Source organism: Mustela putorius, unplaced genomic scaffold (assembly GCF_011764305.1).
Source record: "Mustela putorius furo isolate JIRA1106 unplaced genomic scaffold, ASM1176430v1.1 tig00003834_pilon_pilon_pilon, whole genome shotgun sequence".
Classification (NCBI taxonomy): Eukaryota; Metazoa; Chordata; class Mammalia; order Carnivora; family Mustelidae; genus Mustela; species Mustela putorius.
Window position 1 is genome coordinate 135,768,728 of NW_025421987.1, and position 24,577 is coordinate 135,793,304.

General features: G+C 42.2%; 1 protein-coding gene across 1 annotated transcript in view; it reads left to right on the forward strand.

Annotated features, from left to right (window-relative positions):
• The window catches only part of CTDSPL (CTD small phosphatase like), a 112,373-nt gene that overhangs the window by 61,842 nt on the left and 25,954 nt on the right, over positions 1–24,577 (forward strand). Inside the window, 1 exon segment of the mRNA NM_001310205.1 lies at positions 19,037–19,191. Within this exon segment, the coding sequence (NP_001297134.1) occupies positions 19,037–19,191 (155 nt within the window).

The following is a 24,577-nucleotide window of genomic DNA, read 5'->3' on the forward strand; positions in this document are numbered from 1 at the left end:
CATGCTACCTCGTCTCTTGTAACATGACAGCAGCCCGGTCTGAGCCATGGGGGGCCACCGAGGGGCTGTAAGCAGCAAAGGGCCTAAGCACATCTGCATTTCAGAAAAGACTGCTCTGAAAGAGTGGGTGCAGAGAGACCTGTCATTAGTCAGACTATTGCACAGGTCCCAGGGAGGGAGGGGTGGTGGCGTGGGCCAGGATGACGGCTGAACAGATGGGAGAAGAGCCTGCGCCTGGCAGCAGCTTGACTGTGGGGGATGTGGAAGGGAAAGCTGAGGTCACTGTCCATGTTGCTGGTGTGCCTGAAGAGATACGGAAGTAGTCAGCTGGAGGAAGGAGCCCTGAGCTCTTCTTCTGGGAACCCTAAAAATGCCGTGAAGAATTCCAGAGGACTGCATCCCAACTGATAGTTCAAATGTGTTCTTAAAATATCTGATCTTGGCAGAATGGAACTCTGTGTAGGAAGAGTCACATGGTACTTCTTATTCCATGTTCAGTCCCCCAAAGTGTGGGGCTTATTTTGTAATATGTGGTTTAAGGATTTTTATCTTGAGAGGTTTCTTGGGGTCATTTGTTAATATTTTTTCCATTTAGAAAGGTTATATCCTAGAAGATTCCTGGTTAAGGAACAAATAACTAAATAGATTTATTAAAAAGTCATGCTCTTATGGGAATTAAAAATGTACAGTTAAAACTATAGGCTGTCGATGGTGACATTTAAATGTACATATTTCCATCTGAATTATTAAACGCTTAGCTGGTTGATACGAACAAGCCTTCTAGGTATTCCTTGCTTTTTTCTATTTCTTTTACATGAAACAACGCACTTATGAAGCAATATAAGGTTCAGACAGTAGTAAAACACTTATTTAGGCTGTCAGAAAAACTGTGCTTGTAGCAAAGGAATGACACAAACATGTGATTTGATGAAATTTCAAAATGAATCTGAAAACCTCTGTCCATATGCATGAGAGCTGATGCCTCTTTTTATCAAAATGTCACAAGCCTAACCTCTGTTTTACCTTTCTCTTGTTAAAACGAAATAGGGAAGAGTTTCTGTGTCTGAAAACTGGGAACAAGGACAACAGGTCTCTTGCCATATGCTTCAAACTAGTCCAAGGTGAAATTTCCTTTGTCTTAAAATTCTTGCAGTAAGATTTCAGAGTTCATCATGATTCATACTAACCTGTTTCCATTATTTGGCCTAGAGAGAGGGAAGGAGTGCTATGTGTCCTGTTTATGTGATGAAAATAAATTTCTCTAGGCCAGCCATTTGCTCTTTTGTCCCTTGTGGTTGCTATCCCACGATTGGGAGGCTTGTTTATCCATGCGAAAAAGGAATTTGAAAGAGTTATGAAGTCCAAAGTTGATACTTGAGAGACTGAAAAACAGGGACAAATGACCTGGTGCCAACAGCTTTTACTTTTACTCGGAGACTCCCCGGTATTGTAGTTACCAGCTTTTTCAGCAAGGGTTAGAGGGCACCATGAGGAATTATCCTGGTGGGTAACATGGAAAACCTTCTGGGCTTATGTTGATCTTCCTGCCTCCACAATTGCAAAATAATGACAAAAGTAAATATTTGGGGCCAGGTTTATTTTGGTCAGACAAGTTCCAGTCTGGTTTCTAAAATTAGGAATTCTGCGGGATGCACGTGGTTTGGGGCATCCTGCCAGAGAACTTTGTCTCAGGGATGTACAGTTCTCTTATTTGTTGTTGCTTGCTTGGAAATGTGGATCTAAACCTTCCCTCATGTCTGTCCATCTGGACAGACCCACTCCCGATGGTAGGAAGGCTCTTCCCAGCTAATTTGGGTGGGTTCCCACCTCTCTGCCCTCACCCCTGCTTGCCGTCTGTCCCTCATTTACTGCCAGACAATCCTTCCAAGAGCACAGCTCTCATCCTGTCCCTGTCCCTCCTCAGAGCATTCACTGACACGCACCCCCCCCCATACACATACACTGCCTTCAGGCTGAAGGCCCTCCCCCACCATGGTCCTACCTGGTGGGACATCTTCTGCCACCACCTAGATTGGCCTCTCCATAGCCCCTCAGACACACAGGCTGCTTGCTTGCCCTTGTAACTTTCCATTGCCCCCATATAAATATCCCTCCATAGTCCCTCTGTCCATCTTTCCAGGCCCAGCTGCAGCCCCATCTCTCCTGGGAAACTGTTCTGTCCAAGGGAAGCCTCAGCCAACCACTGTGTATACTTGCCTGTATCATCCACTGTTGTCTTGTTCCCTCAAGCCCAGTGCAAAGGAGGTACTCAGGAAACATTTCTGTTCAGGGTTGTCTTTGAGTGTCTGGTTCTCCCCCTCAGAAAGTTGTCCTTGCCATATAAAAGGCTGCCCTCCCTCTGCTGGTTCCTGTGCTGGTCTTTCTTCTCCTCCCAGACCTGTTCAGCTCTTTGTAGAAGGTGGTAAGGGGTGCTGTTACTCTGCACCTCTAACTGGGGCTGCGTTTGGGATGGGAGGAAGGCCTCATTCCCCAGGCTTTGCCTTCATCTGCCTTCTTGGGTAAAATAGGAATAAGCAGGGTGAGCTTCATGGGTGTGCGTCCTATACCCTGCAGAGGGCCACACACTTGGTTTCATGCTCTGCTGTTACTATCTTAAAATTCTTACTTTTTTCACAAAAAGCCCTGCATTTCTGTTTTGGACAGAGTCCTACAAAGTATATATCTGACTCTAGGAGTAGGGCAGCTGCTGACAGACAGGTAAGGGTAGGGAAACGTTACAGAAGGAATGCTGGGTGGAGTATAGGTGGAGGCGGATGGAAGGTGGGTAGCAGAATGGGAGAAGTGGAGGAGATATATCAATTGTGAGGTTCCTTCCTTAAAGAGGTGATAGTTCTCCAAAGCCAGGACTGTTCCTCAGGGGTGGTGACTCCACAGGACCTGACTTTGGCCCTAAATAGGTTTATTTAAGTTCTGTTGTAAGTTTTTGCCATTTTTAAAATATTACTTACTTATTTGACAGACAGAGATCACAAGTAGGCAGAGAGGTAGGCAAAGAAAGAAGGGAAGCAGGCTCCCAGCTGAGCAGAGAGCCCAATGCGGGGCTCGGTCCCAAGACCTTGGGATCATGACCTGAGCCGAAGGCAGCGGCTTAACCCACTGAGCCACCTAGGCACCCCAAGCCTGCCATTTTTATCGGGCTGTTCCAACTTTCCCATCCTGATCAGAGGAAGAACCAAGTCCTTCCAGTGGCCTGTGGACCCTACCTGACCTAGTACTTTACCACCAAACTCTGTTCCTACCACTGTCTACTCAGTTAGTCTCTCGCAACCACATTGGTTCCCTTGCTGTTCTTGAACATGCCAGAATGCCCCCCCACTCCCACCCACCCCAGGACATTTGCACCTGCTGCACTCTGAGCCCCTCTAGAAGGCTTGTCTCTACCTCTTTCAGGCCTTTGCTCCGGTGTCACTTTATCAGTGTGGTCTTCCCCCGGATACCCTATTTGAAATCTCACACACACACACACACACACACACACACACCCCAATACATGTCTCTTTCACCTCCTTCCTGCTTTACTTTGATCCACAATACTTTTCACCATTTAACATACTCTATACTTCACATGTTTATTTATTGTCTATCTCCTCCCACTGGAATATAAGTAAGTTCAGGGACGGCAGGGATGTTTGTAAGTTTTGTCCATCTAGAACACTATCTGATACAGAATAAACACTAAATAAACATGTGCTAGTGAATTCACTGCCTTCTGAGGGCTGATAGTACTGCTTTATGATGAGACTGGTTTCCGCAGGGACTGCACCATTTTAGATTTCCAGCACAATGCTCAAGTGTTCCAGTTTCTCCACATCCTTGCCAACACTTATTATTTTCTCTTGTGGTTTTTACTCTTGTTTTTGTTTTGTTTTGTTTTGCTTTTTCTCTAATAATGGTCATCCTTACAGGTGTAAGATAATATCTCATTGTAGTTTTGATTTGCATTTCCTTGATGATTGAGCATCCTTTCATATATATATTGGCCATTGTAGGTCTTCTTTAAGAGAAATGTCTATTCAAATCTTTTGTCCACTTTTAAAATCAGATTATTTGTTTTGTTTTGCTAATGAGTGATAGGAGTTCCATATGTATTTTGGATATTAACCCCTTACCAGATATAGGGTTTGCAAATGTTTTCTCCCATTTTGTAGGTTGCCTTCTCTGCTGGTGGTTTCCTTTGCTGTGCAGAAGCTTTTTCTTTTGTTACAGTCCCACTTAGATGTTTCTGCTTTTGTCACCTGCACTTTTGGTGCCATATCCAAGAAATCATTGCCAAAACCAATGGCTTTCCCTGTGTTTCTTAGGAGTTTTACAATTTTAGGTCTTAAGTCTAAGTCTCTAATCCATGTTGAGTTGATTTTGTGTAAGGAGTAATATAAGGGTCCAATTATATTATTTTGCATGTGGATATACAGTTTTCAGAAACACCATTTGTGAAGGGACTGTACTTTCCTCATTGTGTAGTCTTGACTCCATTATTGAAGATCATTTGACTATGTATGTGTGAGTTTATTTCTGGGCCCTTTTGTTCCATTAGACTTTATGCCAGCACCGTACTGTTTTGTAGCTTTCTAGTATGTTTTCAAGTCTGGAAATCTGAGGCTCCCAGATTTGTTCTTCTTTCTCAAGATTGTTTTAGCTATTTGGGGTTCCATATGAATTCGAGGAGTTTTTTTTCTATTTCTGGGGGGGGAAAAAAAGCCATTCGGATTTTAATAGAGGTTATACTGAATCTCTAAATTCCTTTGGGTTATGTGGACATTATAACAATATTAAGGCTTCCAATCCATGAACACATGCTACCTTAGCATTATTTGTGTCTTTTATAATTTCTTTCAGTAGTATTTTGTAATTTTGAGTGTACAAGTCTTTCATCCCCCTGGCTAAGTTTATTCCTAAGTGATTTCATTTTTTTGGATCCTATTGAAAATACAGTTGTTTTCCTAATTTCCCTTTCATCATTGGATTGTTTACTGTAAGCAGATGGAAATACTACTGATTTTTGTCGTTAATTTTGTATCCAACAAGTTTGCTGAATTCATTTGTTACTTTTAATAGTATTTTACAGGATCCTTAGGGTTTTGTACATATAAGATCATGTCATCTGTGAACTGAAATAACTTTGCTTCTTTTTTAACAATTTAAATGCCTTTTATCTCTTTTCCTTGTCTAATTGCTCTAGCTAGGACTTTCACTACTATGTTGAATAAAAATGGCAAATGGGCATCCTTGCTTTCTTCCTGATCCTAGAGGAAAAGCTTTCAGTTTTTCACTTTGAATATGATGTTAACTGTGGGCTTTTCAAAGGGGGAAAGGGAGCCATTTCATAGGAGAGATATGTTTAACTGTAACATAATGACAATAACAACAAAAAAACTATGGTCTACATATGTAAAAATACTTATTATATTCTTTTTATCCTCATTTTTTAATGTTTTATTATGAGATGGTGTTGAATTTTTATCAAATGCCTTTTCTGTATCTGTTGAAGATCATGTGGTCTTAATATTTCACTCTGTCAATGTGGTGTATCACATTGATTGATTTGTGTATGTTGAACCATCCTTGCAATCCACAGATACCTCATAGTATATGATCCTTCTAATGTGTTGTTAAATTTGGTTTGGTGGTATTTTGTTAAGGATTTTTACATCTGTATTCATCAGGGATATTGGTCTGTGCTTTGCTTTTCTTGTAGGTCTGGCTTTGATATCAAGATGAATCTACCCTCATAAAATGAGTGATGTGTTCCTTCCTCTTTAATTTTTTGGATGGGTATGAGAGGGATTGGCATTAATTCTTCTTTAAATGTTGGATAGAATTCTTCAGTGAAGCCATCTGACCCTGGGCTTTTTTTGTTGTTGTTGTTGTTGGGAAATTTTTGATTACTGATTCAGTTTCCTTATTCATTATTGAATTGTTTTTCTTCATGATTCAGTCTTGGTAGATTGTATGTTTCTAGAAATTTACCTGTTTCTTCTAGATTATCCAGTTTGTTGGCATATAACATTTCAGAATTGTCTCATAATTTTTTTTTCTGTGACATCCGTTGTAATGCCTCATGTTCCATTTTTTATTTTAGTGCATTCTTCTTTTCTTATTAATTAGCCTAGTTAAAGGCTTGTCAGTTTTGTTCTCTATGCCAAAAGCCACCTCTTAGTTTCATTGATTTTTTTTCCCCATTCCTTTTCTAGTCTTTATTTTGTTTATTTCTGTTAAAATTTTTATTACCTCCTTCCTTCTGCTAACTTTGGGCTTGGTTTGCTCTTCTTTCCTTGAGGTATAAAGTTAGGTTGTTTATTTGATATCATTCTTCTTCGTGTTTAATGAAGATATTTGCCATTCTCATCTTCCCTCTTTGTACTGCTTTTTCTGCATCCTGTAAGTTTTGGTATATTGTGTTTTCATTTTTATTTGTCTCAGGTATTTGTGATCTCTTCTTTGACCCATTGGTTATTCAAGTGTGTGTTGCTTAACTTCCACATATATGTGAATTTTCCAATTTTCTTTCTAGTATTGATTGCTTGTTTAATTCCATTTTGATCAGAAAAGTTACTTGGTATGATTTCAGTCTTCTTAAATCTGTTAAATCTTGTTTTGTGACCTAACATGTGATCTGTCTTGGAGAATGTTCTGTATGCACTAGAGAAAAATATGTGTTTGCTACTGTTGGATGCAATGTTTTGTATATGCCTATTAGGTCCACTTGGTCTCTCATGTTGTTTAAGTCCTCTGTTTCTTTATTTGTCTTCTCTCTAGATGTTGTATCCATTACTGAAATCTGCTATTACTGGGTCACCGTCTGTTTCTCCCTTCAGTTCTGTCCAGGCTTGCTACACATACTTGTGTGCTCTAGTGTTGGGTACATATACATTTATAATTGTTGTCTTTCCAATGAATTGGCCCTTTTACCATTAGATAATGTTCTTCTTTGTCTCTTGTGACAGTTTTTACTTAAAATCTCTCTTTTTCATTTACCATTTGCGTGGAATGTCTTTTTCTGTCTTGTCACTTTCAGCCTATGTATATTCTTAAATCTAAATGGGTCTCTTATAGGCAGCATATAGCTGGATCTTATTTTTTTATCAATTCAAGCACTCTATGTCTTTTGATTGGGGAGTTTAATCTGTTAACATTTGTGCTAATTACTGAGAGGGAAGGTCCTACCAGTACATTTTATTTTCTGTCTCGCAACTCTTTGTCTCTCTCTTTTCTTTTTAGCTATCTTGTGTGTCATTGATTTTTTTTGTGTTTGTGTGGTGACATGCGTTTTATTCCTTTCTTGTTTTCTTTTGTGTCTCTTCTATAGGTATTTTCTTTATTGTTATCGTGGGAGTTACAGAAAATATCTTATAGTTGTAACAGTCTATTTTAAGCTGATACCCAAGGCCATTTTTAATCTTAGAACAATGTTTAGGAATAAGGTACAACAAATAGATTTTTTTAACTTTTTCGTTTTAACCTTCCTTTAATTACTTTAATGGAATTAGTGGATGTATATTTTATGAGCCTAATGCAACCAAATCCCAATGGTATGTTTTTTTAGAACTTGATAAAATGATTCTGACATCCATCTGGAAGCATAAGGGGTTAGACTATCCAAGAAATTTTTGAAAAGAAAATAATTAAGGGGATCTGGTACTGTTAAATATAAAACAAAAACCTGCAGTAGCAAAGCTTTGTGTTAGTGGCAGAAGCGGAGGAATGGAGTGAAGTATAGTGGGTTGGGAGGAAATAGAATAGAATACAATGCCCAAATCAGTGTACGAAGGTGAATTGTTAAATCAGTAGTATTAGGATATTTAATCTTGGGGGGGGGGGGATAGTAGATTCATAGATCCTACTGTATACAGCATAAACTCTAAACAGATAGAGTATTTAATAGAAATTTCCTCTAAACCAAAAAAGAATGAGAAGAAAACTTAAGTGAAGACTTTATCATATTAGGGGGCACCTGGGTGGCTCAGTTGGTTAAGTGGCTGCCTTCAACTCGGGTCATGATTTCCCAGTCCTGGGATCAAGTTCCACATCAGGCTCCATGGAAGCAGCGGGCAGTCTGCTTCTCCCTCTGCCTGCAGCTCCCCCTGCTTGTGCTCTCTCTCTCTCTGTCTCTTACTCTCTCTCAAATAAATACACAAAATCTTAAAAAAAAAAAAAAAAAAAAAGAGTGTATCATATTAGTGTGGGAAGGAATCAATTAAAAAATCATTAGATTTGATTCCCTAAAAACTCAAAGCTTTGCATATCTACAGCCATTATAAACAAAAGCAAAAGGCCTAAAACAAACTGAGACTATTTCAATACATAACCGCCCAGTACAGAACAGTCCGAGGATTACATCTCCAATATAGGATAAAGGAACTCTTAAAAATCAAAGAAAAAATGGAAAAATAGGCAAAAAGTATATAAGCACAGTTCTCAGGAGAAGAAAGAGAAATGGCCAAAAGTTATAGGAGAGATTATAGAACTTGGATGGCAATCAAAGACATGCACATGAAAGCAAAAGGGTTGCCATTTCCACCCTCCAGACTGGCGGAGGCTATTTACAGTCTCCATGTTGGCCCAGCCTCCGTGGCATAACCTGCGTGTGGGCGTGCACATTGACACTGCCCCTCTAGGTGGCAGATTGTCCACAGGTATTGAGAGACTTGATACTTTTTTTTTCCAAAGACTTTGGTCCTATGGGGTACCTGGGTGGCTCAGTGGGTTAAAGCCTCTGCCTTTGGCTCAGGTCATGATCCCAGGGTCCTGCTTGTGATGTCTGCTTGTGATGCTTGTGAGGCCTGTTTGTGATGTCAGTCTGTCAAATAAATAAATAAATAAACCTTTAAAAAAAAAAAAAAAGACTTTGGTCCTAGCAATTACACATCTAGGAATTTCTTCTAATGGGATAATCAGACATGCACTTAAAATTATGTAGACTAAGTTCATCGTAGTATTATTTTGGATATTTCTTACTCATTACAGTGCATGATACATTACATAGGATTATTAATTTAATAAGTAATACAAACTTCAAAGGATACTAAAAGGAAATAGAGTAAAAAATAATTCTCCTTTCCTTCCAGTTGTGTCCTCCACTTCTCTGCCGTGGAGCAACCAGTTACTTATAAATCCTCCCAGAGATGCTCTTTGCACTTGTGAGAATAGACACATACTTGTGCTTTTTATTTTGCTAATCTATTTAATTTTGTATTTGAAGGTTGATGGCAGCATGCTTTTCTCACTTAATAAGTCTCAGAATGTGCTCCATTATCAGTAGGCAACATAATTGCAGAGAAGCACAGGTGAGTGGGGTTTTGAACAAACTCTACTATTTCCTAGCTATGTCATCTTAGACAATTTTTTTTAACTTCTCTGGGCCTTAGTTTCCTCATCTATAAAAAGAGTACAGTAATAGTCCTTACATCATAAGATTACTGAAACAGTTCAATGAGTCACTGTTTAGAAAGTGCATAAAATAGCAACAGGCACATCTTACATAAATGTTAGCTAAAATTAGTACCTATGGAGCTGCAGCCTTCTTTTTAACATCTGTAGAATATTCCACACCCAGGATCTGTTCTATTTTGTCCCATATCAGTGGACAACTAGATTGTTCGTAGCATTGCTGTTGCAAACTGCAGTATTTGTCACAATACTTTTTTAAAGGAAACAACATAAGTGTCCAAAGTCAGTTTAGTTATGGCATAGTGTACATCCACACAGTGGAATATAATACAGTGAATCAAAGTGAGGTTGTAAAAGAGTATCAGATATATGATGTTCCCATATATTTTTTTAAGTAGAGACAAACATTTTTAACATTCTATTTTTTCCATTATAGATTGTAGAACTTGAGAAATGATTTTTTTAAAGTATGGAGAAAAATAACAGTTAACCTTGTCTTACTGAACATACTGGTGAATTTTATCTGATCGCTCGCTCTCTGAAAATTTGCACTAATTCTTCTATAGGGGTTGTGCACCTTCACTAAAAATGTCTGGGAGCTAAGAGTTGGATTCCTAGGGTGGATTCCTCGGGTTGGCCGTAAGTGGATGGCATAGATTAAAGCAGCTTGGAGGAAGAGGCTCGATGTGGTCAAGAGGGCTTCCCAGGAAGCAGAGCTGCTTGGGCTGACCTCTCTCTGAACAGTCAGAGTAGCTACTTGGGCTGACCTCTCTCTGAACAGAAAGATACTCTTTCTAATAGTATCTCGGTCATTTTCATTGTTCTGAGTTTCCTTTCTTACATTCATTCATTCGGTAAACATCTGTCACGAGGGGCCTATTGGTACCAGCATGCTTCTATGTCTCAGGGACTCAGGCATGAACAAGATGAGTTCCAAGCCCATAGCTCTGGAGCCTACATTCCAGATCTTGTCCAGAAACACAGGACAGAGTTACAGACATGAGGCATGTGCAGTGTTTCTGAGATGCTTCCTCAGATGGTGACCACAGGCACTTCTCCCTGGGTCTTCCCAGTGGCATTTCTTGTGGCTGCACAGTATTCTGTCCAGCTGCTCTGTATTCGTTTTACTTAACCATTCCTACTCTGTTGGACATGCACATGTTTTCATGAATAGTTCATGGTCTTCAACACATCACTCCTCTGCTTTTCAAGTGGATTGTTCCAGTTTACCGAGTTACCAGCCACACGTGAACGAAGGGGCCTGGACCGTCAAAACCTCCCCACTGTGTTGGCTCTCTGTTTTTATTTCTATTGTTTCTATTCATTTAACAGGTACAAAACTGGGTTTCTCTGTTTAAGTGTTCATTTATTTGATTACTGTTAAATTTTAACCTTTACTTCCTCTTAAGTGCATTTTCTACTTAAATCCTTTGTTCTGGTATTTAGTTGGGCTCTTGCTATGAAAAACAGACTCTGTACAGTGATGGCTAAGAGCTCCCTTCTAAACTCCCACAGACCTGGTTTCTGTCCAGCCTTGTTACTTAGGAGCTGTGTGGCCTCAGGCCAGGGGTCTGGGACATGCTGAGGCGTGGAGGGCATTCCTAGCACAGGGGCACTCCTTGGGAGCTGAGTCACAGAGTTTGGTGGCCTGGGGGACATTTAGCGCTCAGAGAAACAACCACTGTGTCTGACCTTATCTAAGAGGCCTAGCACTAGTATCCTTGCCTCACTTTGGAATTTTCAGAACTGCAGACTTTGGAGTAATGGCACGCAACACAAGGCCTCATATTCATTTTCTTTTTGGAAGTAAACCCCAAACCCAGAAGAGGACAGGGGAGAGACGGGGAGGGCTGGTGGGAAGGTTGGGAGCCCTGCAGTCAGGCAGTTCTGGCCTTAAACCCCAGCACCCTCACCACACAGATGTGAGTACTCTGAGTCTCCGTTTCCTTACTGGGAAGCGGGGTGTCATCTGGAGGGACACTTCTTCCAGAGTGCCGGGTAAAATTGCCAGGGGAATTTTATCACTTGGAACTAGATATAGGGACTGCCTGGATATCTCAAAAGGTAACACAGTGACTAAGTCCTTTTTCTAGGAGAAAAGGATGTTTGGATTCTCAGCAGCCACATCTGCTTTGAACTCTGTGCGGTCTGTGCCCTGGCCTCTCCCCACCCCAGCAGCCCCGTCAACAGCCCCCCTTTTATTCAAACAGAGGAAAGTTGTGTTTGTTGACCACTCTTTTGGGGGTGGGAAAGGAATGTAATGTATGCATAGACTGCCCAGAATTTCCTGTTAGACACCCACTCCAAACCACGGCCCTGGGATGCATTCCAGAGATTGCAGCCCAGTCCTACAAGAGAAGAAAGGGTGCATTCATTTAAACGCCGGCCACTGGAACTTCCCCTCCCCACTTTAAAAAAAAAAAAAAGGTGTTTAGCTTTTTTCTGTAGTAGCATAGTTGTGAATTCAACTGCATGGTCTTCACAGGCTGTAATGTGCTCTGACGTCCCCACGTGTGAAGAAGCACCTTTTCCTTGGGAAACTCCGATGTGTGGTTTTGTAGCCTTAACAGCATTGGTGTCCACGTTGATGCTTGGACATGTTTGTTTTGTTTTTCAGATTTTATTTATTTATTTTGACCAAGAGAAAGACAGCGAGAGAGGGAACGCAAGCGGGGAGAGGGAGATGTGGGAGAGGATGTGGGAGAGGGAGAAGCAGGCCTCCTGCCGAGCAGGGAACTCGATGTGGGGCTTGATCCAGGACCCCTGGCTCAGGTCCCGGGATCAGGACCAGAGCAGAAGGCAGATGCCCACCAACGGAGCCACCCAGACCCTCCCTTGAACATGTTTTTAATGTTCTGTGTGAACACATGATGATACAAACCGGCTATGGAGTACCTTTCTTGATTCTGCTCTTGTGACGAGGAAGAAGCCAGTTTTGGGGGCAGGTTTTGGCATAGACTTCTTGTGTTGAGTCCATTTTCTCCTAGAAATTCTGTTATGCTGGGTCTTTGGCCGTCTGGCCCCTGTGCCAGCATGTAGGCTGGCTTGGCACCGTGGAAATTAAAGGCAAACCTTCTTTGTTTTCTCGAGCTGCCAAGATGCAGTTTCTTCACTTGGGGAGAAACTTGAATGATTGGGGATGGATTCCCAGAGAGTAGCAAACATTTCCACCTACGTTCCAGCTTCTCCGTGCTTCATCCTGAACCACTCGTTTGATTGTAGGGATGTGTGTGGGGTGGTGGAAGTTCCAGGTCAGATCTGAGATAAGGACAGATGGGTGGGGGTGTTGACAAAGGCAGTGAGTATGTGAAGCTCTGAGTCGATGTAGACCCCAGAGGTTTGCCTGAAGCTAGGGTTCAGGATGGAGCCAGAGTCTCCCCACACCTGCAGTCTAAACCAGGTCAGAATACGAGAATTGTTCGGGCAGTGATAGGTGGCACGGGCGGCTATCACACTGGTAAGATATGTAACGCTATGTTGAGTCAGCATTTCAATTTCTGGATGCAGAAGGGAACCAGGTAGGTCAGGAAGTCTAAGCGGATAGCGGTACCCCCTCCTAGCCGGTGCAGACCCACTTGTGGTGGATCCACTTGCACTTTCCATCTGTTGGCATAAATACAGTTTGGTAGCTCTTTAGACCAGTCCTCTTGATCCCGCTGAAGGACCAGACCTCACTGTCCACCTCGGTGGACTTTCCCCTGGTCGTTTCATGTTTCTAATTAATTACAATACTTTTCTTTCTAACCTTATTTCATGTAAGAGTTCCTAGAAAAGTCCTGAGTCCTAGGGTTTATTATTAAGCTTCACACGGGGATCTGCCTTTTATTTGTTTCGTTTCCATCATCGTCATCATCATCGTCATCATGCAAAGAAACCTTCACTGGATAGAAAGTAAAGTTTTAAGGAGCCACTTCAAGTTCTAAGCTTAGAATTCACATAACCAAAACCAAAATGGGACTGCCTCCATGTTTTCTCATAAAGCCAGCTGTTTCTGTAAGGACTGTTGTTTGGATACACGCTAACTTCTGAATGTTCACAGTGAGACACTGCTCGGTACCTAAAATCAGTCTATTGCTGCTGTATTTTAAGGTGCTGGTAGATCTTCTCTCTTGAACAAGAGAGAAGTGTGCATCCACACAGCAGACCTCCCTGCAAGGATAGGTATGAAGATTCCTGTATTAGTGGTGTGGCTTAGGTAGATGAAGTCACACTTGCTGACCCATGCAGGGTGAGACTTGAACACAAAATATAACTCCAAAGCCCATTTTCTTTCCATATGACTTATTTTTAATTTTAGTTTTAGTTTTTTTTATCTCCATGTAACTTGTATTTATTTTTTATTTTTTATAATTTTATTTTTTTTAGTGTTCCAAGATACATTGTTTATGCACCACACCCAGTGCTCCATGCAATACATGCCCTCCTTAATACCCACCACCAGGCTCACCCATCCCTCCCACCCTCCAGAACCCACAGTTTGTTTCTCAGAGTCCACAGTCTCTCATGGTTTGTCTCCCCCTCCGATTTCCCCCAATTCACTTCTCCTCTCCATCTCCCAGTGTCCTCCATGTTATTCCTTATGGTCCACAAGTAAGTGAAATCATATGATCATTTACTCTCACTGCTTGACTTATTTCACTCAGCATAAACTCCTCCAGCCCTGTCCGTGTTGATACAAAAGTTGAGTATTCATCCTTTCTGATGGAGACATAATACTCTATAATATATATGGATCATATCTTCTTTATCCATTCATCTGTTGAAGGGCATATTGGTTCTTTCCACAGTCTGGCAACTGTGGTCATTGCTGCTATGAACATTGGAGTATAGATGGCCCTTCTTTTCACTACATCTGTATCTTTGGGATAAATAGCCAGTAGTGCAATTGCAGGGTCATAGGGTAGCTCTAATTTTAATTTCTTAAGGAATCTCCACACTGTTTTCCAAAGTGGCTGCACCAACTTTATTCCCACCAACAGTGTAAGAGGATTTCCCTTTCTCCACATCCTCTCCAGCACATGTTGTTTACTGTCTTGTTAATTTTGGCCATTCTAACTCGTGGAAGGTGCTTTCTCAATGTGGTTTTGGTTTGAGTCTCCCTGATGGCTAATGATGATGAACATTTCTTCATGTGTCTGTTAGCCATTTGTATGTCTTCTTTGGAGAAGTGTCTGTTCATGTCTTCTGCCCATTTTTTGATGTGATTATCTGGTTTTTGGGTCTTGAGTTTGAGGAGTTCTTTATAGGTCTTGGATATCAGCCCTTTGTCTGTAGTGTCATTTGAGAATATCTTCTCCCATTCCATGGGTTGCCTCTTTGTTTTGTTGACTGTTTCCTTTGCTGTGCAGAAGCTTCTGATCATGATGAAGTCCCACAAGTTCATTTTTGCTTTGTTTCCTTTGCCTTTGGAGACATGTCTTGAAAGAAGTTGCTGTGTGGCCAATGTCAAAGAGGTTACTGCCTATGTTCTTCTCTAGGATTTTTGATAGATTCCTGCCTCATGTTGAGGTCTTTTATCCATTTTGAGTTTATCTTTGTGTATGGTGTAAGAGAATGGTCGAGTTTCATTCTTATATACATAGCTGTCCAATTTTCCCAGCACCATCTATTGAAGAGATTGTCTTTTTTCCACTGTATATTTTTTTTCTGCTTTGTCAAAGATTAGTTGACCATAGAGTTGAGGGTCCATATCTGGGCTCTCTATTCTGTTCCACTGGTTTATGTGTCTGTTTTTATGCCAGTACCATACTGTCTTGGTGATCACAGCTTTGTAGTAAAGCTTGAAATCAGGCAACATGTTGCCCCAGTTTTGTTTTTCTTTTTCAACATTTCCTTAGCAATTCGGGGTCTCTTCTGGTTCCATACAAATTTTAGGATTGTTTGTTCCAGCTCTTTGAAAAATGCTAGTGGAATTTTGATTGGGATGGCATTGAAAGTACAGATTTAAAGTCGACTTTAAAGTAAGAAATTTCCATTCTAGGCTCTTTACCCAAAATGGTCCATATCTCTGATTTGCAAATACAGCATTCTGGAAATCTTTGATGTAGATCAGTAGCCTGTATCAGTCTATTTAAAATTTAAATTCAGAGGTTCCAGTTCCAGAGGTCAAACTGTGACATTTATAGTACGATCTGCTCATCTACTCCCCATTTCCATAGAGGCAAATGCAAACTCATCATCTTGGTTTGCAAGGCTGCTATCAACCATCGCAACTCCTCTGATTTCTGAGATACATCGTGCTGTCTCTCACATCAGGCCCTTTACACGTTGTTGTTTCCCTACTTCCCTGCCCCCTCCAGCAATTGTATGCACTGTCAGCCCAACTCAGAAAACATTTCTTCTAAGAGATAACTTCTACCATACCCCAGATCTAGACTTTGGGCCCCATCAGTGCCTTGTACGGTTCAGTGTCTGTCGTGCCAGAGTTAGGGACGGTACCTGTGTGGTTCACCAGTGTTTCTACACTGCCTTGCCTGGGAGCTGACGGTTTCAAGAATAATCTTTTCCATCATAAATAACATAAACCCAGAGAAACAGGTAATTTATTGTCTTACATAACTGAAAATTCCAGGAGGATCTGGTTTTAATGAAACCAAGTTCCCAGATGGTATTGTCAGAGAACCATCCCTTTCCGTATCTCAAGCTCCTTTTTCCTCAGTTCTGGCTTATGCTCAGGTAAGTACCTTTCACTTAGTGACAAAGGAGCCACCGGGGGCTCCAGGTTTACATCCTACCCACTTGGCAAATCAGCAGAAAGAAAACATCCTTCCAAAGGGCTGTAGCATGAATCGTGGGGCACACTCTCCTTGGCCCACGTTGGGTCAAATGCCCAATTCTAAGCCAGTCATATGGCTTAGATTGGCCAGGCCTCAGTAATGGATAGAAAGCAATTTGCAGGGGGAAGGCAGTAGGGTTATTGGACCCAGCCAGTCAGCATCTTGAGCCCTTTGAGGACCAAATGAGAACCTAGGATGGGGTTGAGGCTGATGCTGGTCCTGAGCAACTCCATTCATATCCCCTGCTAGCCTGATTTTGAGAGTACCAGACAAATCCAGGAGCGATTAGCAAAGTAGGCATCCCCTGACCTCCCAAAGCTTCCTGTAGGCCCTAGAACTAAGCTTATTTAATGGGAAGAGTCCTGGCCCCTCCCTCAGTCTTGGAAGTGAGACCACTTTGGGTTGCTTCACCTCCTGGTACACCGAAGGGAGATCATAAATAAGTGAACTGCTGCTTTCCCCTCAGGGGGTGACAGCCTTCCCAGGGACTCACTCCCACCGCTCTATTTGTGGCTTCTACGTGGTAAGCTGTCATATGGTAGAAATTATAAGTAGCTCACTGGCTCCAGGTTCAGGACTTTTTTTTAGCATATAAGTTCATTTTTTAATTTGTTTGTTAGTTGGTTGTGGGGAAGATGTATGTGATCTGAGGATAAAAATGAGATCTGAGGGGGGTGCTTTTTGCAGAGCTATTTACTGCCCAGCTCGGGCATCGGCTGCTCAGTGTCTCTGAGACATGAACAAATCTCTTGTTTACTTGCAGAGAAATGTGCTATCAGCCAAGGAAGAGGCAGGCAATATTTTTTCTTCCTCTGACTAAATTATTTGAGTGTGGCATGAAAACTAAAGCACCCAAAGTAACAACAGAACAGTTTAACCAATCAGACATTTTTTTTTTCAAATTAACTATTTGTTTATTTTCTAGAGGTGAGGCAGGGCAGCGGGGGAAGGGGAAAGAGAAAATTACAGGCAGGCCCCAGGCCCGGCAGAGAGCCCAGTACCGGGCTCCATCTCACAGCCCTGAGATCATGACCTGAGTCTAAATCAAGAGTCGGACGGACACTCAACGGCCTGAGCCACCCAGGCGCCCCCCACCCAATTCTTTATATTAAATAAGAATTTATTGTAGTGTTTTTCTCTCCATTTGGCATGTTCCCTCCTTGATCTGACCTGATTTGTCTAGACTGTGTTCAGCATGGCAACAGAGAGAGCGCACACTTGGGGAACAGGCCCTCTTGGGTTCAGATCCCAGCATACGAATTCCTGGTTGTATCCCCTCAGCGGTAAAATGGAGGCAGTAATGCAGATCTCCCTGGATAGCTGTGCGGGTTCCATGAAGTGAGGGTTGTAAAGTAGTAGAATAAAGACGGCCGGTCCTCAGTAAACAGCGGTCATTATCATGTGTGTGCGCCACCCCCACCCCCCCCACCCCCCGCTTTGCTGCTTGGGAGGCCTCTGTCCCTGAGGTCCTTGTGACCTGGCTTGGCCTGCCATCGGGTGCACTGAGTGAAAAGACTGGTGCCTGTGGCATGCGCCCAGGCATTCTCAAGAAAGATAAAACGGCTAGTGTTTCCAGGGGGTTACGGTTCTGAAGCGCGTAGTTAGTGAATGGGAATCTTAAACTCACACTTACTGAGCCACTCGCCCAAGCCCAGGCTGGAGGCCATCCATGCCTGTGGAGTTGCCGGCAAGAAGTTTTTCAGTCTTTTTTCATGTTGGTTTTGCTGCTGGCAGAAAAGTACCCCAAGACTATTAGCAGAAGTTTTGCAATCTCTTGAGAGGGAAGGTGCTGTACAAATGACTCAAGTACATAGAGGAATCATGCCAAAACTGCTTTTTGGGAGAGATAAACTCCAAGTTATCATGTGGACTCAGTCATTTCCTACATTGGTAATTTCCCCGTTAACCCCAAGGACAGGCTTTTTGTGGCCTCTGCTCAGTGCTGTTGACCTACCCAGACATGGTATGTGGTGGGACAGCCCTGGCTGCATTCCCAGGCATTGCTCCGGGCCCTCCAGGTTGTCAGTCTCCTCCCCTGAGATGTGTGTCTTATTTTATACTAATTTTTGGCCTTTTATTTCTGACTTGTGGCAGCTCGTCTTGAGGCCTGAATAACAGAAAGGACAGCATCAATCCCCTGGGAGGCTGAGTCCAGGACAGGCCAGAAAATGAGTCCATGGCACAGGGTTGCTCCAGGTTTCAGGAAGATGGGCTTTGCCCTGGCCAGCCCTGCTCCTGCTGGACCATGTGCTCTCAGTCCCACATCTGCTGTTTATGTTGAAGTGTCATGGAGGACTCCAGCCCTCCCATCCATTTCTTGACAAACAGCAGAATTTAAGAAGGGGCCTTCTGTATGCCCTTACACACCTTATCTCATGATGAAGTTACTCTTGATGAAGTTAGACTAGTTTCAGAGTGATTCTTTCTTGGTACCCTTCTCAGAGAAATGCTTCTCAGAGAGTGTCAAGTCTAATTTTGCCTGAAAGGATCTTTGTTTTGAAGTGGTGCTCAGTCCTGGGTCGGAAGACTGGCTGCTGGGTTCAGGAATGCAGATGGTGCCTGGCCCTGACGATGGGTCAGTTAATGAGCAAGCAGCCCCCACTGGGCTGAGGTCAGAGGAATTCTGTCCAGCCAGCAGGACTGGACTCCATCAACCAGCTGGCCCTCTACGAATCACATGTTGAATAACAGTCCTTCAGAGTAACTTCTAGGGCCCGTCATCTTCTTGTGCTGAGTAGGTCTCCTGGTATCGGGACTCCCTGGGGCGGGACAGCTGCATTCGGGTTTTCCCATTGCATGACAGCTAGGAGTATGTGCTGCAGTTGGCCACAGTGTGTTGTTTCTCTTTCCAGCATCCCAGTGCAACGTCAGCTTAAAGAAGCAGAGGAGCCGCGGCATCCTCAGCTCCTTCTTCTGCTGCTTCCGCGACTACAATGTGGAGGCGCCGCCCAACAGCAGCTCCAGTGTGCTTCCGCCCCTGGTGGAGGAGAACGGTGGGCTTCAGAAGGTCAGTGCGGGCGCGAACTGCGTAGTCAGCAGAGCCTCTGTGGCTGCGTATCTGTCCCACCCTTCGTGGATATCCTGAATAAGGGTCTGTGATGGTTACGTGTACAGCCATTAACTGAAAGATCTGAACTGACCAAAAAGGTCAGCTTCTTTGTCAGGATATCTCAGTCATTCCCATTTAGCAACTGAAGCACATGCTTGATGACAGTTATAAGAATCACTTCACATTTTTATAACATTCTGTCCTGGGTGGTTGGTTGCATGAAATGGAAAGCTGAAGAACCAGTAGCAGAGAAAGACACGGAAGACAAACAGAGAAACAGAGGCATCCCAAAAACCGATAATAAGTATAAAGGGATTTAACCTCTTTGTCTAATATATTTGTTATATATTCTTTAAACCCGTCATATATAAAATTTTAAGTCAGATTTTCATAATATGTTAAAAAAAAAAAAACAACTAAACTCTACCCACATGCTGCCTAACAGACATGCCCTAAGCAAAGTGACTCAGAGCAGCTAAAAGTAAAAGGATGAGCAAGAAGATGTCACACAAATATACAAGCAAGAAGAAAGCAGGGATTGCAACAGTCATTCAGTCAAATAGAATTTCAGATAACAATCACTGAAAGGCAAAGACGATTATTCGCTCCGAAAACAGTTGAGATTGAGGACACAAAAACCATAAAACTTTATGTCCCAAATAGTGTGAGTGAAGGACCTGAGCAAGCATTTCACAGAATAAGAAATGCAGTTGGTCAGTAAACAGGAAAAGTGTTCAGTATGGTTAGTAATCAAAGAAGTGCAAACTAAAACAGTGAGCTAGCCTTTTCCATCTGTCAAAATTATCAAAGATATTTATAAAGATACTATTTGGTTTGGATGAGGGGTAGCCACAAAGAGGGTAGAAGATGTAAATGGGTTATTAGAAGCCATTTAATCGGTTACACCTTTTTGGAGGGAAATTTGATAATGTAATCATAAAACCTTAGCAGTTATTTATTGACATAATTATAGATGTCCGAAGATTGAACTATAGGATACTGTCCAGCGTAGGTTGTAAGATTGCAAAATTGTGAGCAACCTGATGATCAACAATAGACAATAAAACCCCACAGAATAACCACACAGTCAAGTAGTTGGCAGCTATTAAAAATGATGTCTCATAAATACTACTGACATAGGGAGAGGTTCACCTATGTCACTTAGGAGATTAAAAAAAACTTGTAGGTGAGTGTACTTATAAGTATATTAGGGGATAAAATGTAGTAGGTGAGTATATTTATAAGTACACATGTAGTCATAACACACACACACACACACACTCCCACAGGCATTTATAAGACTAGAATGATATATACCAAAATATGAAGAGATTATCTCAGGCTGATGGGATTATATATAGGATGTTCTCCCTTCTTCTGTGCTCTACTTCTTTCTCTTTTTTCTTTGGGCTTTTCCTAATTTTCACAAAATAAGCTTAAATTACTTTTGGGATTAGAAAATACATTATTTCAAAAGCATATATGAATGTAAGGAAAGGGATTCTGGGAAGGACAACCTGAGCACATGGCTCTGTCCATTTAAATTCTCTCTCTTGATAAACCCAGGTGAGCCTGCTGATGGAACCTGGAAAGTGCGTTAAGGCCTCTAGTTTTCCCAACATCACCAGGGTACAGGATTCATCCTCTCTGGTCCTCAGTGAGAAACAGGGACCTACCAACAGAGGAAAATGCTTGCTTGCCTTGGAGTCCTGGGACAGAGACTTGAAGCAAATAGTCCTTTGAAGTCCCCCAGCCAGCAAGAGCTGTGGATCTCCTTGGAAAGGGCCTTTACTGCCCACTTACTGCGTGTGGTCCTTGGAGGGGCCATACGGATGAGTTGAGTTGCTTTTACTTCTTGGGCCCTACAGGAGCCCGTTACTACAGGGACTTTCTTCCTCTCTTGTGGTTTGTCAATTTGGGCTCTGCTGGACGGTGAAAACATTGCTCCTTGTGGGGCCTGGCATTGCTCCCTCATTTGCCACTGCTGAGAAGGTCCAAGTTGAAAAACTAGCATATGAGGCTCCCACTGAGGTAGAACTAGTGGAACAGATAGAAGAGAACTTTTTAAAGATTTATTTATTTGAGAGAGAGACAGAAAGAGACAGGTAGGGCAGAGGGAGAAGGGGAAACAGACTCCCCGCTGAATGTGGAGCCCAACATGGTTTGATCCCAGGACCCAGAGATCATGACCTGAGCTAAAGTCACATGCCCAACCAACTGAGCCTCCCACGCTCCCTGAAGAGAACTTAAGTAGACAACTCAGGAAATGATATTTCAAGAAATGAATTTTGAGTACAAAAGTAACTTTTAGAATTTAAAAAAGAAATCCCATGATTTCTAAATATAAAAATTCAGTAAACAAACTGAGAAAAAGGAGACTGAGGATGGTCACTGCTGAGAACTGAATTAATGTTCTAGAAGAACAAGTGGAAAAAATATCTTACAGTTCGGATCAGAGACACAGAGATGATTATTGTGAGCCAGGAAGAGGCATCTAGGAGACCTAACAGCAAGTAATAGGAGTTCCAGAAAGAGTAATAGAAGAAATTTTTCTTGAGCTGGAAAAAAAAGCCTCGAATGTGTACATTATAAGGGCTAGCCAAGTCTGCAGCAGAATGGGGGGAAGCAAGTGGAGGAGCACGTATATGCTGTTGAAGTTCTGAAATTTAAGTGTAAAGAGAAAATCTTGCAAGCTACCAGAACAAGATCTTTTCAAAAGCAAAAGAATTATACTAGTACCAGACTTCTCATCAATAATATTGAAAATCAGAAGACTATGAGAGAAAATGTACAGGTTCCTGGGAGAGAATTCCAGACCAAAAATTCTATATGTAGCCAAGATACCATTTATCTATCAAAGCAAAGGAAGTACATTTTCAGACATGTAATGATTCAGAGAGAGGACAAAAAAAAAATCTGGGTGAGATTGATCTTCTGTTATGACATAATTATAGAAAATGTAGGAATAAATATAACTATCAGGAATAGAACTGTAACAAGCAGCACAGTTAGAAAATAGAGCCTCATGAGAGCCCCATGTCAGGCTCTGTGGTGAGCGTGGAGCCTGCTTGGGATTCTCTCTCTCCCTCTCCCTCTGCCTCTCCCCCTGCTTGCTCACTTACTCTCTCTCTCTCTCTCACACACACACACACACACACACACACACACACATCTTTTTTTAAAAAGAGAGAAAGAAAGAAAACAGATCCTCAGATTGCACAAGGAGTGAGAGGAGGAACGGGTAGAAATGTGAACAAGCCATCAAAATTAAGAAAAGGAAAAAAAGAACAAACAACATAAACAGTAAACTTAACATAAGAGTGGGCATGAGACCTAGTTCAGTGAACCAGATTCTCCTGACAAAGGACCAAGACTGTATCCGATTGGCTTGACAAATTCATCTGTATGCTATTTCCAAGAATAGACCTGTATCAGATAGGAACAATTTTGGCAGCAAGTAAAAGAAAACTGACAACAGCTTAAACAAATAGGGGATTATTTTTTCACATAAAAGGCCCGAGTCTGGCAGTTGCTGGGGTTAGTTTAGGGGCCTGATGATGCCATCAAAGGGACCCAGGTTCTGTTCTTTTCTTCTGTCTCTCCATTTTTCCACTCTACCATCCTTGGGGGCGTTGCCTTTGTCCTCACACTTGTCTTTATCTCAAAGCCACAAGCTTCAGACAGCATATCCACGTTGAAGGAAAGAAGAGAGGGAGGAGTAGCACTACCCATGCCTGTCCCTCTTGTAGAAAGTAAATGCTTTCACAGAAAACCCCAGAGAACTTCCACGTAGGCTGACTGGCTAGAACTTTGTCACATGGCTACCCTCCAGCCACAGGGGAGGCCCAAAACAGGAAGGATTTAGACTGGCTTATTCTGCCCTCAACAGAGTCAGAGCTCTTCCACAAAGGAGAAGGGAGTAACTGCTGAGTAGATGTACTAGTCAGTGTGGGTTCAGTTTTGCTGTAGTAACAACCCCCAGACCTCAGATGCTTAAAACAATAAAAGTGTATTTTTCACTCATGCGCATGTTTAGCATGGACTAGGTGGGCCCTCTCCTCAGTGGCACTTGTCCAGGAGATACTGAGAATGTGAGCCACATATGTTATTCACATTTTTCTAGTAGCCTCATTTTAAAACTATTTTTTTAAAAAGGTGAACTCAAGTTTAATCACATATTTTATTTAACCAGAGCTATCCAAAATATCATTTCAACCTGTAATCAATAGAAAAAAAGTATCAGTGAGATAAAATTTATATTCTTTTTATCTTAATTCTTCAAAGTCTGATTTCTAGATATTTTATACTTAGAGCATGCCTTCCTTTGTACTAGCTACCTTACACCGGCTCAGTAACCATCGGTGACCTGTAGCTACCATTATGAGATTACCTAACCCACCTTCTCCTCATTCATGGACTACACTGGGGAAGGCCCTATCTCTTCACTTCTGTCATTGTCACAGTAGGGAAAAGGGAATGTGGTGAATCACACTGACTCTTAAAGCTTTCACTCAGAAGGGGCACCTGGGAGGCTCAGTGGGTTAAGCCTCTGCCTTCGGCTCAGGTCATGATTCCAGGGTCCTGGGATGGAGCCCCGCATCGGGCTCTCTGCTCAGCAGGGAGCCTGCTTCCTCCTCTCTCTCTGCCTGCTTGTCATCTCTCTCTGTCAAATAAATAAATTAAAAATCTTTAAAAAAAGAAAAAAAAAGCTTTCACTCAGAAGTAACTTACATCTTATTGGCCAAAGCACTTGATGGAACTACCCCTAACTTCAGGGAGCAGGGAAGTGCAATCCTACCATGTGCCCAGAAGGAAAACTGGAATTACTTGGATAACAGGGCTGATTGCTGTTACAGTAGGTGGCTACTAGTTTGTGACATCTAATAGTGATTTTAAGAAGGTGAAAAATAGATGGGCAAAATGTAAAAAACAGGGCGTCTTGGTGGCTCAGTGGGTTAAAGCCTCTGCCTTCGGCTCAGGTCATGATCCCGGGGTCCTGGGATTGAGCCCCGTGTCGGGCTCTCTGCTCAGTGGGGAGCCTGCTTCCTCCTCTCTCTCTCTGCCTGCCTCTCTGCCTACTTGTGATCTGTCTGTCAAATAAATAAATAAAAATCTTTAAAAAATAAAATAAAATTAGTATTTGCCAGGGCACCTGGCTAGCTCAGCTCAGTCAGGCAGATCTTGGGGTTGTGAGTTTGAGCCCCACGTTGGGTGTAGAGATTACTTAAAAATAAAATCCTTTAAAAAATAAATAAATAAAAATAGTATTTACCTCAATGAAATGCCATGAGACAGTGATGGTGCAGCCCCAACAGGTTTTCTGGAGTGGCTGGCTGTATATAGG